At 38.6% G+C, this 18,801-nt stretch overlaps 2 protein-coding genes across 5 annotated transcripts in view; both read left to right on the top strand.

Moving 5' to 3' along the window:
- The window catches only part of PSD3 (pleckstrin and Sec7 domain containing 3), a 594,054-nt gene that overhangs the window by 10,864 nt on the left and 564,389 nt on the right, over positions 1-18,801 (top strand). The window lies entirely within an intron of this gene.
- LOC475563 (ubiquitin-conjugating enzyme E2 E1-like) lies at positions 4,931-6,693 on the top strand. The gene is made up of 2 exons (XM_038559858.1): positions 4,931-5,378; positions 6,574-6,693. Exons 1-2 carry the CDS (start codon positions 4,946-4,948, stop codon positions 6,669-6,671), a joined length of 531 nt encoding a protein of 176 aa, XP_038415786.1. The 5' UTR covers positions 4,931-4,945; the 3' UTR covers positions 6,672-6,693.

Raw genomic sequence — 18,801 nt, 5'->3', positions numbered from 1 at the left:
TCCTCATGTCCTCTAGTTTCAAATAAAAATGTTTCTGTAGCCCCTTTGGGCAGACATAAAACAGGTGGGACATTCTTTCCCTGCCTTTTATAAGCTTGAAGGTTGAGACAAACAAACATATATGCTAAAAGGCATTCTTAGACATAGATAAGAGACATCAGCAGAATAAGGACAAAGGCTTGCTACTTTGTGAAATAATCAATGTAGGCCTGCACTCTGGTGATGGCCAAATAAGAAGGTTGTTGTGCAAGTTACTACCTGCTCATCATGATTTGAGGAGAAAAGTCACCACTTCTGTTCCATTTAGTCAGGGGAAGATTTATATTTGGGATCAGCTTCAGGAGCTTTCTGAGTGAAGGAAGGAAAAGTATGGCTCATAGAATGTAAGGAGGATTTACTATGGACTTTCTCCTGAGTTCATGTGTAACTTTTCTTATTCATTAATAAGGAACATAACAACTAGTACAGTTATACACACATAGAGTGAATGTTTTCCTAACTAAAAACTAAGATTTCTGGGTTGTAAGTTTATACCTTTTATTCAAAATATGAAAAAACAAATTTAGAATAATAGACTGCATTTACTGAATAAAAAGTATCACAAAAAGTAGCACAGATTTCAGCATAAAAACATGCATCATGTAATCCAACATTGGAGAATTTGAAGTCATGACCAGAAAATCTGGACGTAGACTGCCATGTTTGTGCAATAGAGAGAGGTAGCACCCCCCCCCCCTTCAATGGAGAATATTTCTCCTCCCCTTATAAGATTTCCCTTCCCAGGTGGTAGGCAGTGATGGCAACTGATTAAGGCCACTTCGCAAGGCGTTGCTAAGAGACAGCAGACATACAGGGATGGGTCTTGTAAGCTTGATCAAAGCCAGTGAATCTGAAACTGTTTCCTGGCCAGAGTGCACAGGGGGACAGGGAGGGGAGGTCGGGCTTGGGATGCTTCTTTGAATGTGGCTCCTTGTGCAAGGACCACAATCCTGCCTGTAGCACGTGAAGGATTCTGTCATTTGGACAGCAAATCAAAGCAGGTGATCTGGGTTGGGAATGAGCAGAATATGGTCTCTGAACAAAAATGAAGTTTAGAACTTTGTGACACCATAACAATATGTCAGTTCACAGCAGTCATGTATACATTGTCTCTTCTCTTCTACATCTTTCTTTCCAGACAAAATGATTTTGGAGACCTCTTAGGCCTTTTAATCATGAAGACAGGCCAATGAATTTGTAGTTTTAATATCCCTCCCTTTAGACTTGCCTAGCCTATGCTACAGGTACAACCTGTTGCCTTATGAAAAAATTGGTTCTTACTCTGTTAAGAGCAAGAAAAAAGAAGAAACTAGTCATTCATGAATTATGACTATAGTGGGTCTCAAAAGCCATCACCATGTTCAGAGAAAGAGCTATTTTATTATTTTTAATAAAATCACACTAAAATGTCGCTCCATACTCCCATCTTCCTGGACTAGCAATAAATTCAGTCTCAGATATTCTCAGGGTTCTCTGTCCACTAAAATTGGGTCAAGGGTCCTGAAACTTCCATGGTACAAAAGCATTCATGAATTCTTGCTTTTACTTGTCCCTTCAGGACATAGTCTGCATAGCACCATGGTGGAGAGTACAAACCCTGGAGCCAGATTCTGGGTATGAGTCTCAGCTCTGCCTGCACCTTCCTAGCTGGGTAGCCTTGGGTAACTTACTTAAATCAGTACTTCAGTTTCCTCATCTATAAAATGGAGGTGAGGTGAGTTCTTACCAGATAGAAAATAAGAATTAAGTTCCAGTTTGTAAGGCGCATAGACCCAAGCCTGGCACAGGGAATGCAGATACTGGGGACCTCCTCCAACTTTGATCACCAGTTCTCCATCTACTACAACCTTTGCCAAAGGTTGTCATTCTAGGCTGTGTGCTTTCAGGTCTGGCAGCTCCATTGCTTCTCTGCCCCAGGGCCTGGGGTCTGGACTCTGTGCTTCTGGAAGAGTAACACATAGGAAGGAGACAAGTCAGGAGTAGGGGAGTGGAGGTAAATGTCTCTCTAGCTGTAGGCCTGAATAATGATTCCTTTTCTTACCCCCTTCCATCTCTAAATGGTAAAGACTCTCTTTGTTGAATCATAACTTCTGTGTTATGTGCACCTAGTATGTGAGTTCTCTATCGAGTCATCATCTCTTGCAGTCCAAAACTGATGGACCTGGGAGGAAAGGAAATGCATTGAAGCTTAGAAACCTTCAGGAAAACAAAAGAGAGCTCTCTGTAGTTGGAAACGTGAAGTGATTTGCCTCTGAGTCCTAAAACAAGGTTAGGAAGAGGGAGGCAGAAATATGAAAGCCTGTAAAATCCTGGCTAAGTGCAAGTCATTTCATAAACATACCCACCCTTCCTTTAATTTCTGCCTTCTCCTGTTTAAAACTTCCCGGAGAGCGCTGCCTCTGAGCAGCCCCCTGAGATTAATCAGAAATTTCATTGTACCCTTTGTCAGGCTCAGGTCAACACCTTCCTCTCCCAGACACTTGTTTTAGCATCTTTAGTGTCTTCTGACAGAAGGGAAATGTCTTGAGAGACACTGTGACTTGACATGATAAACCTCCCTAAGGCACAGCAAAGGGCTCTGCTTAGAGGGAAGGGCACTGAAAAAAAATCAAGAGAAAATTCACAAATCCTTATTAATAAATTATTCTGCCCCTCAAGATGGTTTAGAGAGGTTTTTAATTATTAGACCACATTCTAAAAATAACTCAGGCTGGGTCTGCCTCGCCTAAGAGGAAATAGTTAAAGAAAATTTAGATTTTACAAAAATTTATTGATAAAGTATGCTGGTTCTTTGGATTCAATATCCTGGATTCAAGATTCAAGTTACTTGGTTAGTTCCAGTGTATTTTTTTTTCTTTTTAATTTTTGGGAGATAAAACCAACCTTGATTTACACTTGGGATCCTGTTCAGATGCATCTTAAACAGGATAGCAAAGCAGGGAAAAGCACAGACCCTGGAACCAATGTTCAAATTCCAACACAAATGTATTAATTATGTGACATTTGGCAAACATTACCTGTAGTTTCTTCAGTAAAGCAGGGAGAGCTTCACCCCAGCTTCCAGCAGCTGTTGCAGCCCCCTCCCTGGGTGCCCTACAAGGCAGCTTGGCTGACGGAGCATGGGCTCTGCAGTCTCAATTCTGCTGGTTATGGTGGGACTTGAAATAGGAACTCTAGAACTGATGCAAAGACGAGTGAGAAAAGCTGCACATAGGTCTTCAATAAATATTATTGAAGACTTCAACAAGTCTTGCTCAGGACAATAATGTGCCCAAAGTGCGCAATGATGTGCAAAGTGGAGTGCACAAGAAAATCTATTTGGTACAGAAAGAAAAAGATAGACTCCTTTTATATTTTTACATCTGGTCTTTTAAAATTTTTATTTAGTGTCATAAAATTTATGTGATATATCAATATGATAGTATTCATTGCAATGACTGGGTTCGGGGAAAAGACTTAAACATTACTAGGTATAAGACACTAAAAACTTATATTAAAAACAAATACTACTTACGTGACAATTTTGTTGAGGTCTTATGCTTCTTGTAGCATCATGATGCATCTGAAATAGGGCGGGAGTGCCCAGGACTATGATCTGCTTCTGCTCCAAATTCCAGTGTGTGGAGCGTTTCCCCACACCACCAACCAATTCTATAGCATCTGGGTGCCCTATGATTTGACTCAGTTCTGATGCTATCAACATGGAGACAGCTTCAGATCCCACAGGTTCAGTGTTTAGTACCACAAGACTGTCCTTCTTCCCCCATTTTAGATGCCAAACCAGACTGCCACCTTTGCTTCTGAACTATTGGTTCTAGATTGGAGCTTTCCAGGACTACTCCTTGAGTTCAATTAATTTGCTAGAGCAGCTCACAGAACTCAGAGAAACAGTTTAGTTACTAGACCACAATTTATTATAAAACGATGTAACTCAGGAACAGCCAGATGGAAGAGACTATAGGGTGAGGTACGGGAAAGGGAGATAGAGCTTCCATCCTCTCACTGGGCAGGTATGCCACTCTCCAAATCTCCAGTGTTTGCTCACCCAAAAGTTTCCTGAGTCCCACCTTTTCTGGTTTTATGGGATCTTAATTGCACAGGTATGATTAATACTAACCATTGGTAATTGAACTCGATCTCCTGTCCTTCTCCTCTCCAGAGCGGTGTGGGAAGGAGGAACTGGACTGCAATGCTCCAATTCTAATCACAGGTTAGTTCCTTAGGGACCAGCTCTCACCCAAGGAGGGCTTTCCAAAAGTTACTTCGCTGACATAACAAAATGTATCTTCACAGGCCCTCATCACTTAGGAAATTCCAAGGGTTTCAGGAGCTCTCAGCCAGGAATGAGACAAAGACCAAATACGTATTTCTTATTATAAATCATAATATCACATACAGGCAATAGGCTGTTTTGTGATACTCCTACCCAGAGGGAATCTCTTCTAGTCCTGAATTCCCTACCACCTAAAAATACGACCTTACCTTACCTTATAGGTTGAGATTTGGAGTAGGGTTGCTAGATTTAGCAAATAAAAATAGCAATATGTGAGACATACTTTTGCTTTTCAGTATAATTTTTTTTTACCTGAAATTCAAATTTATTGGTGTCCTATATTTTATTTAGCAATACTTGGTTGGAGGTGGACTTGTCAACTTGTCCTTGTTTGAAGTCAACTTGTTGCACTCAGCTAAGTGATCTTTGACAAATTATTTAACTTCTCTGAGCCTCACTTTCTTTGTACCCCTCCATTATTGTGAGCATCCTTTTTATAGAGGATGTCAAGCACTTGCACAGTTCTTGCACGTAGTAAAGTTCTTACTAAATTCTAGATGTAGCAGCCGCCGGGACAGCACGGAGGAGCCAGACACAGAGGGGCTGTTTGCGGGGTCGGGTAGGGGGTTCGCTATGTCGGATGACGATTCAAGGGCCAGCACCAGCTCCTCCTCACCTTCGTCCTCCAACCAGCAAACCAAGAAAGAAACAAACACCCCCAAGAAGAAGGAGAGTAAAGTCAGCATGAGCAAAAACTCCAAACTTCTCTCTACCAGAGCCAAGAGTGCTGGTCCCAAGGGCGATAACATCTATGAATGGAGATCAACCATTCTGGGGCCTCCAGGATCCGTGTATGAGGGTGGTGTATTCTTCCTTGATATCACTTTTACACCAGAATACCCCTTCAAGCCTCCAAAGGTTACATTTCGGACAAGGATCTCTCACTGTAATATTAACCGTCAAGGAGTTATTTGGTTGGATATATTAAAAGATAATTGGAGTCCAGCACTAACCATTTTTAAAGTTCTCCTTTCTATCTGCTCCCTTCTTACAGACTGTAATCCTGGTAAGGTTAATAATTCTTTTTCTTTTCTTTTTTCTTCCTTATCTGAAAAATAGTTGTTTTGATAAAGTACAAAGCTTTTGAGGAACAAAAAGCAGGGATGCCCGGATGGTGTAGCTGGTTGGGTATCTGACTCTTGGTTTGGGCTCAGGTCATGATCTCAAGGTTCTGGGATCAGGCCCTGTGTTGGGCTTAGTGTGGGGTCTGCTTGGGATTTTCTCTCCCTTTGCCCCTCCTGCTCATGCTCTCTCCCAAATGAATAAATCTTTTTTTTTTTTTAAAGGACAAAAACTAACCTTTTTTGAAAGAAAGTTTTAATCAGGGATGCCTGGGTGGTTCAGCGGTTGAGCATCTGCCTTTGGCTCAGGGCCTGATCCCTGATTCCCAGGATCAAATCCCACATCAGGCTCCTTTCAGGGAGCCTGCTTCTCCTCCCTCTGCCTGTCTCTGCCTCTCTTTCTGTATCTCTCGTGAATAAATAAAATCTTAAAAAAAAGTTTTAATCAAGAAAAGTTCAATCTGCTTGTTGAAAAAGGCAGCAACTTCTATGCTATAGGAACAAAGTGTTTTAAAACTAAGACTTACAAAATTGCCTTAGATTTTTACATTTTTCATACGGTTCCCCTAAACCACCTACTTCTAACTAAATGTTGAGTTTCTTTGCTTAATAGTTAGTGGTTCTCAGACTGATTAGGGGTGAGAGGAGGCTTAATTTCCTTTTATTATTAAAGATTTACCATAAAAGATTCTATTTAGGTTTCAACTTAATTGTTGGTTTTGACCTGGCAGCCTGGTTTTTTTCTAGGTAACTAATGTAGAGGTAAATAGTGTTATATTTTAACAGCCCAGAGGACTTGAAGGAACAGTCAGTGTGAACACAGCTGGATGTTCATCATAGCCTTGAACATTCCAGTTTTTATTGAACTTACTTAACACTCCAGTTAAGTGGGTGGTGGTTGTTGGGAGAAAAATAGAATGAATTAAGGAGATAAAGCCACACTAGTGCTAAAGTCTGAGAATTCTTCCCCCCTGCATACTGTTTTAGAAAGAAAAAGTGCCCAGGACAATGGAATGGCATTTAAAAACTGGTTTTGATCACAAATACTTTGCATATTTCTTCCCAAGCTGTCAATTTATTGGCTAAAATTTGAAAGGTTCTTTTCCTTTCTTCAAAATAATCTACATTTTTTTCTTCCAGCTGACCCTTTGGTGGGAAGTATTGCCACTCAGTATATGACCAACAGAGCAGAATATGACAGAATGGTCAGACAGTGGACCAAGAGATATGCCACATAAATTGGGTTTTCACAATGCTTACATTATTTGTCTGTCACAGAGAGAGCTGCTTATGATTTTGAAGGGGTGGGGGAGGGTGGGAGTTGGTAAGGAGTAGGGTATTTTTTTTTATAAATTTATTTTTTATTGGTGTTCAATTTGCCAACATATAGAATAACACCCAGTGCTCATCGCGTCAAGTGCCCCCCTCAGTGCCCGTCACCCAGTCACCCCCCCCCGCTCACCTCCTCTTCCACCACCCCTAGTTCGTTTCCCAGAGTTAGGAGTCTTTCATGTTCTGTCTCCCTTTCTGATATTTCCCATGGAGTAGGGTATTTCTATAACAGATATTATTCAGTCTTATTTCCTAAGATTTTGTTGTAACTTAAGGTATCTTGCTACAGTAGACAGAATTGGTAATAGCCACTTTAAAAACTGTTATTAGTTCTGCAATATTAGCTGAAATGTAGTACAGAGAATAGACATTTGGGTTCAGTTTCTTATAGTCTGTAAATTTAAAATAGCTTAATTTTGTACAGGTTACACACATGGCGATTTATGTAAAGTCCTTGCAAGACTACAAATTTTTTTTGTTCAAAAAAATTGGAATTTCTTTTCCCTTCTTGGGAGGTAACATTGATATTTAACAGTTTTTTTTTTTAAAGGGAACAGACCCGACTTTATTCTTTTGCATGTGTATATCCAGTTATCTCAACATCACTTGTGGAAATTAGTCTTTTTTTTTTTTTTCCAATGTAATTATCTTGGAATCCTTGTCAAAAGCTAGCTAACTAACACTCACAGTTGTATTATTTTGATCTATATGTCTGTCCTTCACCAGCACCAGTTTTATGAACACAGGATTTTTTCCCAAAAATTTAGGTCTTCTTTAATTTCTTTCAGTGATACTTTATAACAGCATACAAGTCTTTCAGCTCTTATTTAAGTTTATTCATAAGCATTTCATTCCTTTGATGCTATTGCAAATGGAATTGTTATCTCAAAATCCTTTTTAGTTGTTCATTATAGTAAATAGTATACTACTGACTATTGTATGTTCACCTTGTATCCGGCAACTTTGCTGAATTTATTTATTTATTTATTTATTTATTTATTTATTTATTATATTTATTGGAGTTCAATTTGCCAAATTATAGCATAACACCCAGTGCTCATCCTGCCAAGTGCCCCCCTCAGTGCCAATCACCCAGTCACCCTAACCCCCCCGCCCACCTCCCCTTCCACTACCCCTTGTTCATTTCCCAGAGTTAGGTGTCTCTCATGTTTTGTCACCCTCACTGATATTTTCACTCATTTTCTCCTTTCCCATCCATTCCCTTTCACTATTTTTTATATTCCCCAAATAAATGAGAACATATAATGTTTGTCCTTTTCCGATTGACTTATTTCACTCAGCATAGTACCCTCCAATTCCATCCACGTCGAAGCAAACGGTGGGTATTTGGCATTTCTAATGGCTGAGTAATATTCCATTGTATACATAGACCACATCTTCTTTATCCATTCATCTTTCCATGGACACCGAGGCTGCTTCCACAGTTTGGCTATTGTGGACATTGCTGCTAGAAACATCGGGGTGTGGGTGTCCCGACGTTTCACTGCATCTGTATCTTTGGGGTAAATCCCCAACAGTGCAATAGCTAGGTTGTAGGACAGTTCTATTTTTAACTCTTTGAGGAACCTCCACACAGTTTTCCAGAGTGGCTGCACCAGTTCACATTCCCACCAACAGTGCAAGAGGGTTCTCCTTTCTCCACATCCTCTCTAACACTTGTTGTTTCCTGCCTTGTTAATTTGCCCCATTCTCACTGGTGTGAGGTGGTATCTCATTGTGGTTTTGATTTGTATTTCCCTGATGGCAAGTGATGCGAAGCATTTTCTCATGCACTTGTTGGCCATGTCTATGTCTTCCTCTGTGAGATTTCTGTTCATGTCTTTTGCCCATTTCATGATTGGATTGTTTGTTTCTTTGCTGTTGAGTTTAATAAGTTCTTTATAGATCTTGGATACTAGCCCTTTATCTGATAGGTCATTTGCAAATATCTTCTCCCACTCTGTAGGTTGTCTTTTAGTTTTATTGACTGTTTCTTTTGCTGTGCAGAAGCTTTTTATCTTAAGTCCCAATAATTCATTTTTGCTTTTGTTTCCCTTGTCTTTATGGATGTGTCTTGCAAGAAGTTACTGTGGCCAAGTTCAAAAAGGGTGTTGCCTGTGTTCTCCTCTAGGATTCTGATAGATTCTTTCCTCACATTTAGAACTTTCATCCATTTTGAGTTTATCTTTGTGTATTGTGTAAGAGAATGGTCTAGTTTCCTTCTTCTGCATGTGGATGTCCAATTTTCCCAGCACCATTTATTGAAGAGACTGTCTTTTCCAGTGGATAGTTTTTCCTACTTTGTTGAATATTAGTTGACCATAAAGTTGAGGGTCCACCTCTGGATCCTCTATTCTGTTCCATTGACCTATGTGTCTGTTTTTGTGCCAGTACCACACGTCTTGATGACGACAGCTTTGTAGTACAACCTGAAATCCGGCATTGTGATGCCCCCAACTATGGTTTCCTTTTTTAAAATTCCCCTGGCTATTTGGGTCTTTTCTGATTCCACACAAATCTTAAGATGATTTATTCCAACTCTCTGAAGAAAGTCCATGGTATTTGGATAGGGATTGCATTAAATGTGTAAATTGCCCTCGGTAGCATTGACATTTTCACAACGTTAATTCTACCAATCCATGAGCATGGAATAAATTTCCATCTCTTTGTGTCTTCCTCAATTGCTTTCAGAAGTGTTCTGTATCTTTTAGGGTATAGATCCTTTACCTCTTTGGTTGAGTTTATACCTAGGTATCTTATGCCTTTGGGTACAATAGTAAATGGGATTGACTCCTTAATTACTCTTTCTTCAGTCTCATTATTAGTGTATAGAAATGCCACTGATTTCTGGGCATTGATTTTGTATCCTGGCACACTGCCAAATTGCTGTATGAGTTCTAGCAATCTTGGGGTGGAGTCTTTTGGGTTTTCAAGGTACAGTATCATGTCATCTGCGAAGAGGGAGAGTTTGACTTCTTTGCCATTTTGTATGCCTTTTATTTCCTTTTTGTTGCCTGATTGCTGAGGCTAGGGCTTCTAGTACTATGTTGAATAGCAGTGGTGAGTGGACATCCCTGTCGTGTTCCTTCTCTTAGGGGAAAGGCTCCCAGTGTTTCCCCATTGAGAATGATATTTGTTGTGGGCTTTTCGTAGATGGCTTTTAAGATGCTGAAGAATGTTCCCTCTATCCCTACACTCTGAAGAGTTTTGATGAGGAATGGATGCTGTATTTTGTCAAATGCTTTCTCTGCATCTAATGAGAGGATCCTATGGTTCTTGTTTTTTCTCGTGTTGATATGATCTATCACACTGATTGCTTTACGAGTGTGAACCAGCCTTGCATCCTGGGGATAAATCCCACTTGGTCATGATGAATAATCTTCTTAATGTATTGTTGGATCCTATTGGCTAGTATCTTGTTGAGAATTTTTGCATCCATGTTCATCAGGGATATTGGTCTGTAATTCTCTTTTTTGGTGGGGTCTTTGTCTGGTTTTGGAATTAAGGTGATGCTGGCCTCACAGAATGAGTTTGGAAGTATTCCATCTCTTTCTATCTTTCGAAACAGCTTTAGTAGAATAGGTATGGTTTCTTCTTTAAACGTTTGATAGAATTCCCCCTGGGAAGCCATCTGGCCCTAGACTTTTGAGTCTTGGGAGGTTTTTGATGACTGTTTCATTTTCCTCCCTGGTTATAGGCCTGTTCAGGTTTTCAATTTCTTCCTGTTCGAGTTTGGTAGCTTGTGGTTTTCCAGAAATACATACATTTCTTCTAGATTGCCTAATTTATTGGCAGATAGCTCCTCATAATAAGTTTTTACAATCATTTGTATTTCCTTGGTATTGGTGGTGATCTTTTTCATTCATGATTTTATTAATTAGAGTCTTTTCTCATTTGTTTTTGATAAGGCTGGCTAATGGTTTATCTATATTATTAATTCTTTCAAAGAACCAACTCCTGATTTTGTTGATCTGTTCTACAGTTCTTCTGGTCTCTATTTCATTGAGTTCTGTCAAATCTTTATTAACAGTCTTCTGTTGGGTGTAGGAATGTTTGCTGTTCTTTCTCCAGCTCCTTTAGGTGCAAGTTTAGCTTTTGTATTTGAGTTCTTACCAGTTTTTGGATGGATGCTTGTATTGCCAAGTATTTCCCCTTCAGGACTGCTTTAGTGTTTCCCAAAGATTTTGAACGGTTGTATCTTCATTCTCATTAGTTTTCATATATCTTTTTAATTCTTTCCTAATTTCCTGGTTGACCCTTTCATCTTTTAGCAGGATGGTATTTAATCTCCACGTGTTTGAATTCCTTCCAAACTTCTTCTTGTGGTTTAGTTCTAGTTTCAAAGCATTATGGTCTGAAAAAACGCAGGGGCCAATCCCAATCTTTTGGTATCGGTTAAGACCTGATTTGTGACCCAGTATGTGGTCTATTCTGGAGAAAGTTCCATGTGCACTTGAGATAAATTTGTATTCAGTTGCATTTGGATGCATTAGGGGCATAAATATTTATGATTGTTAGGCCTTCTTGTTGGATAGATCCTTTAAGTCTACATTTGTTACTGTGTTAATAAACAATATTAAAACAAAAATAAATAAATAAATAAATTTTATTTATTTAGATGTTATAATCACAGATGACACTGTTACTTGTAGTTTCAAACATTACACAGTTTTACGTATTATTACCTAGTTTCAAGTATTTTTGTACAAGTCTTATCTCCTTTATTAGAAGTTAGGATTGACATAACTTGTACAGAGATGCACATAATGGGCTTGTAATTTGTTGAACTCTGCATAAATATAGCCTCTACCACTTCCGTGGAGTCTGGTTGACGGGCCACTTGGCTGGCCCCTTCTTCCCATTCTCCTATTCCCTTCCTTTCCCTTCCCCCATAGGAAGAATAAAGCTTGATTCATAAGTTATTTTAAGCAAGTTAAGCCCTTGTGGAAAGGCTTCAGTCAGTTTTTATAGGCCAAAAGATCCCACAATGTGTATAAGATTTATCGTTCATATTAAATTGGAAAGTTCCCTTGTGTAATTCTTTGGAACTACTGATGAAAATGAATGGTATTCACTAGAACTGTTGTAAAGATTTAATGACACTTGCATTCAAGCTTCTGAAAGTAAATAATTATGCTGCTCAATAGCTATTTTTCTGCAGGGTTTAGACAGTTTAAAACAACTTGCCGTATGTTAGCTTGACATTAATTCAGGGTGTGTGAACAATCTCCATTAGAATTGTGGGCTAGATATGATGGAAACAGACATTTTTATAGAATTATGAAGCATAACAAGGATTGGGGGAGGGGACTCCAAGGACAGTGACAGGGTATAGTGGGAAGGACTTCCTGGAAGGCTCATCTGTCTAGATCACACCACGAGAGAATGAGAGGTGCCCAGAAGAAAGAACCACCATGGTCCCCACAGAAACAGCAAGCCCAACTCCAGATGACCTGTTTATCACTGCACCAAGGCACTTCACTCATCTCCCATGCCAGCTGTTTGTCCTGCGCCCATTTGCTATCAATAATGAAAGTAAAAAATCAAAACTGAATGTAACCTTATCTTTAAAAAATGTCCATGACCTTAGCTTCCCCCATTTCAAATCTGTTATTCTTAAGTATCCCACTGGGTCACCCATTTCTCAGGTATTCTGGGAGCTCTGGAAGTATCCTTTGAAGAGGAAGAAAAATTTTCCTTGGCCCAAGATTTTTCTAGCTGGACTAAGAATTAAATTTACAGGAGACAGATTAATAGGAGAAAAAGCCCAGTTTTATAAAGTACACATTGAAACCCAATAATGAAATTGAGACATAAATAAATGACCAAGGCAGGCAGTTTTTATACTTTTTACCCAAAGAGACAATAATCTATGAGGCATTGACAAGACAAGGAAAACTTAGCTTTGGGAACTTTGATGGCAAGGAATTGTAAACAGAATCTGGGTTTTGGTAGTCAATTACTAAAGTAACAAGGGTTATTTACACAGCCTGCTCAGCTCTAAATTTCCCATCTCCAGGTGTAAGGATGTCTCTTTACCTCCTGGTATAGGCAGGGTACCTTTCACATGGGAGGTTTTTTTCCTGCTTTGAGGGCGCTGAGGATGGTCTAAGTGTCCTTCTTGCACAGGCTGTCTCTTAAGTAACTTTGGCCTCTTAAGGCCACCCAAAATGTACGCAGAGTGGTACATTTTGGGTGGCCTGCCCTTAGCCCCTACAGCTCCATATGCAGGCTGCAGAGGAGCCCAAATTAGGGGACTGGGAAGTCAGTCTTGTATTCCCAGTCATGGACTTGAGCCATGAACAAGTGAACTTACGTGAACCTTTGGGCGTGTGGAAGATCCCTCTCTTCCACATCAGTATCAGAAAGCATTTCTCATGTGCCTCACTAATGGAGGGATTTTCTTTCAGAGCCCAGGTGTCCATGTTGAAAGCTAACGGGAGACCCCTGCAGTTCGCAGAAAAGACATAGAACATAGAATGATGCTAGGAGCACTTCTCTAACCTGGCCAATAAATAGTACGAAGGGCTACATTTGATAAATCCAGTGGTTACCCAGTTGTCTCAAAGGGGGAAATCAGTCACAATTGGTGACTGCTGTGGGTCTCTCCAGAGCAACTCCTACATGCTTTCCCTATCTTGCTGTGCTTCACTTCACTCTGAGCCTTGGGTATCACCCCTTGCTGCTGGCTCAAGACACACCAGGAAAAAGTATGTCTGGACCACCAAACTGTACTTCTATATGATATTTCTGGCTGCTCATTTTTGTGGGATTTCCTGTCCTTTCACAAGCTATTTGAGTGATGCTAATGAAAGTTATGATTCAGACTTGTGAGCTCATTGAATGCATTGGTTAGAGTCCAAGGGCTGTCCTGATGCCCTTTCTGTGGGAGATGTTTTGAAAAATGCAGTGGCTCTTGGTGCAATGACGACTTTCGGTTTCCTTATCTCTCAAATGAAGATTTGGAAGCAATGACCCTGTAGTGTCTTCCATCTCTAATATTCTGTGAGCCTCTGAGATGGAATAATAGGTATGAACATGCTATAAAGCACTATAAAGTAGGTGTCACTACTGTTACTTATTTTCCTCTGCATCGTATCACAAACTAAGATGTAGTGTTACCAATTTCTTTCAATAATTCCTTCAAATTCACCAATTTTTAAAAATCATAATTAAGATAATTGAATGTCTACCCAAAGAACTCATCAGTCTTATAGCTTCAGCATTAACTCTCATTCATTTAACAAATATTCCTTTTCAGGCTCTGTGCTAAACAGTAGAGATATAAATAATAATAATAATAATAGTAATAATAATAATTCACAGATTTGTTCTTGAAGTGTAAATAATCTAGCTGGGAAGACATACATTGAATAAGTAATTAAAAGTATTATGAGTGTTATAAGGAAGGTCAAGATGCTATAGAAATGTAAAAAGGGGACACCTACCCTGGTTTGAGTGGGTAACAAAAGCTTCCTGCCAGAAGTAACTATCCAGGTTAATATAACAGCTAATATTGTTGAATATTTATTACATGTCATCATGTCATGTGCATTATTTCACTTAGTCTTCACAAAAGCCCCGTCAGGTAGGGTCTATTATTATTTCTACTGACAGACAAAAAAAAAAATCAAAGCACAACAGGTGAAAAACATGCCCAAGTCTCCCAGCTAGTTAGAGCTAACAGCTAGAAACAGGCACAGGTAGTTTTATACCATACACTTCACTGATTCTGGGTAGAATAGAAGCTAGACGCCTATAGACAAAGGCTGGGTCGGGTCCTGCAGTACTTGATGGACTGTGTGAAATTGCACTAGAAGAAAGTATCAAATGGTTATGTGTGAACTTGGGAGGGAGTTTTTCACTGTTCGTTAAGATGATAATATTTTTGTGAAAGAAAAACAAGTTGCTTTAAAATCCAAGAAAGGAGATGGGATGGTTTATATACAGCCAGAAATATTAGGGTTTGTGAGAGGTAGAATTTCTCTAATGTAAAACTTTCTCATAAGATAGATGGCAGTCTAATTTTCTAATAAGCCTTGAGTAATAAAACTCAACAATGATCTTAATGAAATTCCACCTGGTATTTATCAGATGGCAATAACAGTGGATATTCATTGTTTTGATATTAAAATAATTCTAGCTAAGGTCACAAAGGCATTGATTCTAGCAGGTTCTTTTTCTCGATACTTGGAATCGAGGAATTCAGGGAAGAAGTGGGAATAATGAGGAAATATTACAATGGTGCTAAGGAGGAATTTTCTTTCTGACATTTTAAGCATAGCTCTAAAAAAGTTTAACTTGAACATTTCTTAGCTAGGAAGGATATAACATTTAAAAGATAAACATGCTGGGCAGTATTTAGATTCTTCAGTATTAGAACATTTCCACCTTAACTTCCAAAGAAGCAATTTAAGCATGTCCAATATTACTCTATCTAGGTGCATACCAAAAGCATCTTTAATTACTAGGAATTACATGCCACTAAAGCCTAATTAACTAGAATTCAGGTACCTGGACTTCACAATTAACTCAAATTGTATCTAAGGCTTAAGGAAAATTGTGAGATAATAAAGTGTCAAAAAAATCCAGCTTATATATTTTAAGAGTAAAGCATGTCATGCTGACTGTGCACCTCAGGCCAGGATTCTGTGCATTCCAGTTCTGCTACACTTGGGATTAAAGGCATGAATTTGGAAATCAGATGGACCCAGCTGAGAGTCCTTATTATACTTGCTATTAGTCTCCAGGCAAGTTATTTAATTTCTTGATAGCTCAATTCATTCACCTGCACAAAAGAGATAATAATGCTGTCTTGCAGTAACGTAGGAAGAGTCCAAAGGGTTTGCATAAGTAAAGCAGAGAGCCAGCTCAGGTGCTTGACAGATAGGTAGGTGTTCAAGAAACGGAAATCTTTTAAAACCAAGATTTAGCTAATCCAATATCACAAATAATAAAGAAAAGTGACATTACACTTGGTATTCAGTACTCTTATGGAACATTATGCCTTCATTTTTTCAAAAAATTATTTTTAACAATGATAATTAAAATTAAAATATTTCCTGGTTAACCCTTGGTAAGCTACAATTAAAATCAGGTAACTAGAATGCCCAATTTAGAAAATATTCAGGTTAATAAAGACTTGACTTTTTACATATTCAGAAACTACAGTGTTTTATCTGCAAAAAAAAATAGGACCACTTTTCAGAGTCAATGAAATGGTCAACTCTGATTTTAGTGAAGTTTAAATAGACTGCCAGGTGGGAATTAGGTGCTATTTTTCTCTGCCTTTTTATCTTTTTTTTTAAGTTATTTATTTATTTTTATATTTTTTGAAGATCCTACTTATTTATTCATGAGAGGCACAGAGAGAGAGGCAGAGACACAGGTGAAGGGAAAAGCAGGCTCCCTGTGGGGAGCCCAATGCGATGAGGGACGAAATCCCAGGACCCAGGGATCATGACCTGAGCTGAAGGCAAATGCTCAACCACTGAGCCACCCAGGTGTCCCTTTCTCTGCCTTTTAAAGTTAATTCTGAATTTGTCAAGTCTCACTGTCTCACACATGCCTTCTAATTAATTTGTTAGTTTTGGGTTTTTTTTGCTGAATACTTTTTAACATCTTTATTTTGCAGGGCTAATAGACGTTTTTCTTGACTAATTTTGAGTGGTTCTGAATTTTCTTTTGCATTTGAGGCAAAATAGTCAACTCCCATACATATGACTTTGAAAAGATCTATTTTTCAAATATAGATTATATCATGTGTATATAGTAACACCTATGTAAAAATATACTAATCTATCTGGTCAATGTGGATTTTGGTATAATTTAATGTTTCTCAAAATGCAAACTTTAGGTTGTAACATAGCTTTTATTACTTTTATTTTAAAAGTTATGTATTTTAAATAATACTGGTATATGCCTTCTGCTTATAGAAAATAATACTGGTTTGTCATTTATTGATGCGAATTCTAAAGATTTCTTCTTAAATTCATTAAGTAATTTGTTGTAGGAATTGAACAGATATTATTCATATGCAGCAAACTTTGTGCATATGTGTGAGGAGGTAAAACTAGGGAAACAGTGGAATATTGCTGCTCTTAGCTGCACGACTTGAGCAAGTCACTTTTTTTTTTTCACATCACTTTTCTAAGCTTTGGTTTCCTCATCTACGAAATGGAAATTGGACCTTATGATCACCGCACCAATTGTAAGCATCCTGAGCCTACAACCAGATTTTAGTCATCTTTCTCTCCCAACTACCAATATAGTGAGAGAAACACTGTCATGTGACTCAATGTATGACTGTAAGATTGAATAAATTATCTGGAACCTCTTCAATTCTGCCATTTGAGGGTGCCTCTAAGTCTATAGTAATTAATATGTCAATTTTCTTTTCAGTTGCCTACTCATAGAAACACATTGCATAGCCGCAAGCTGAATATCCAAACATTGTTTAGTGTGTGTGTGTGTGTGTGTGTGTGTGCGCGCGCACGCAAGCGCACCCTGGACATAAAAAAATACAATGTAGGAAACAAGAGAAGTGTCAGAAATGGTGAATATCCTCAAGGAGTTTACAGTTTACAGGGAAGGTAGTAGAGGGCAAGTTAGGCATGTAGGTGAGCAAATATAATTGGATGTGGCGAATTTCACCCAGGATGGGCAGGTGAACGTTATCAGCAAGTATGAGGAGGAGATAGAACATGGCCAGGAAGGAAGAGGAGTTTAAAATAAAAGGTAAGAAGAGGAACATTCTAAACAGGATTAGCCGTGTATGTAAAGTTTCAGCAGCGATGTTTTTAAACATGTAATTTAACAAATTTACTAGCCCATGAGCAAAATAGCAATACCTGTTTAGTCCTGCTTCAGGGACATGTTAGTATTTGCAAACTAACATGCTTGTTGGTTGAGTCATTTCATTAATTTTGTCTCGATGTCAATGATTAAATTATTAGCTATGTCCTTTTTAAATTTTCCAAAATATTCTCTAACTATAAGAATCTTGACCAACTAAATTACTTTATCTCTTTTGCTTGTTTGTTTTCTAAGTATGGTGCAGTTGTGTGTGTGTGTAGGAGTTATTTATAAGGACTGCCAACTATGACTTCACTTATTTCTTTCTGAGAAATTCTAAGCTGGTATAGGAAAATGGGAAAGGGTTAAGACAAATGAGGCATGATCAGATGCCACTGGTAGAGCCTGGCACCTGGCTGATGCCGTGCAAATGTGCCAAGGCTCTAAAGAAAACCCTGGGTAATGAATGTGCCCTACTGTGTTTTGTGACTGAAGAGGACAAAGAAAGGGCCAGTCACAGTAGGTAAAAGCCAGGAGCCTTCAACAAGGGGTTGTTGTTACCTTGCCAAAGAAGTTATCTAGATAACCGGGTACAGACACCTCCTGAGCCACTTGCTATTCTAAAGCTTCATGCCCTTGCATGACTGGTTGCTTCCATTTATCATCTTTCATTTCCCTCTTTCTTCCTTTAGTTAACTTTATAATTGAGGGAATTATAAAGAAGAATTTCATCCTATCAATAAAAAACAGCGTAAGAATGAAATGATGATCACTTTGGCTTCATCAGGGAAGCATGTTCTACACTAACAAGATTTGTTGACATGTATAGTTAGTGTTAGTGTTAGTGTTGTTGAGCTGTATATAAAACCTACAGATCTCTGTGACTATAGGTATAAGGAAACCAACAGTCCTATCAGTGAAGCTGCAGATATTTATGTATTGATAAATAAGAGGTATTGATAGCAAAATCTTTATATAGATATTTCTAAAGCTGCTTCTTAGAAACTCAAATTTTAAAGTGATGTATTTTTCAATTTTCCTCTAGTTTCTTGAAACCACATGCTCCTTAAATCCCAAACTTCAAAATGTATTCACTTCCTTCACCTGACATTATTCACAAATAAGGAGAAAAACAAACCCCAACTCAACAAAATCTAACATTTCAGGGAATTGGGCCCTCCAAACATCATAATATGATATAATTGCTACCATTTGAAAGATCAATGACATGTAGGGCTCCAA

Source organism: Canis lupus, chromosome 16 (assembly GCF_011100685.1).
Source record: "Canis lupus familiaris isolate Mischka breed German Shepherd chromosome 16, alternate assembly UU_Cfam_GSD_1.0, whole genome shotgun sequence".
Taxonomy (NCBI): domain Eukaryota; kingdom Metazoa; phylum Chordata; class Mammalia; order Carnivora; family Canidae; genus Canis; species Canis lupus.
Note: the sequence above shows the minus strand (reverse complement) of the source record. Positions and strands in the feature narration are given on the sequence as shown.

Bases quoted from the DNA above. Each gene is read 5' to 3' on its own strand.
- LOC475563 (XM_038559858.1), top strand. From the start codon at position 4,946: ATGTCGGATGACGATTCAAGGGCCAGCACCAGCTCCTCCTCACCTTCG. The intron at 5,379-6,573 runs GTAAGGTTAATA...TTTTTCTTCCAG, and splicing joins TCTTACAGACTGTAATCCTG to CTGACCCTTTGGTGGGAAGT.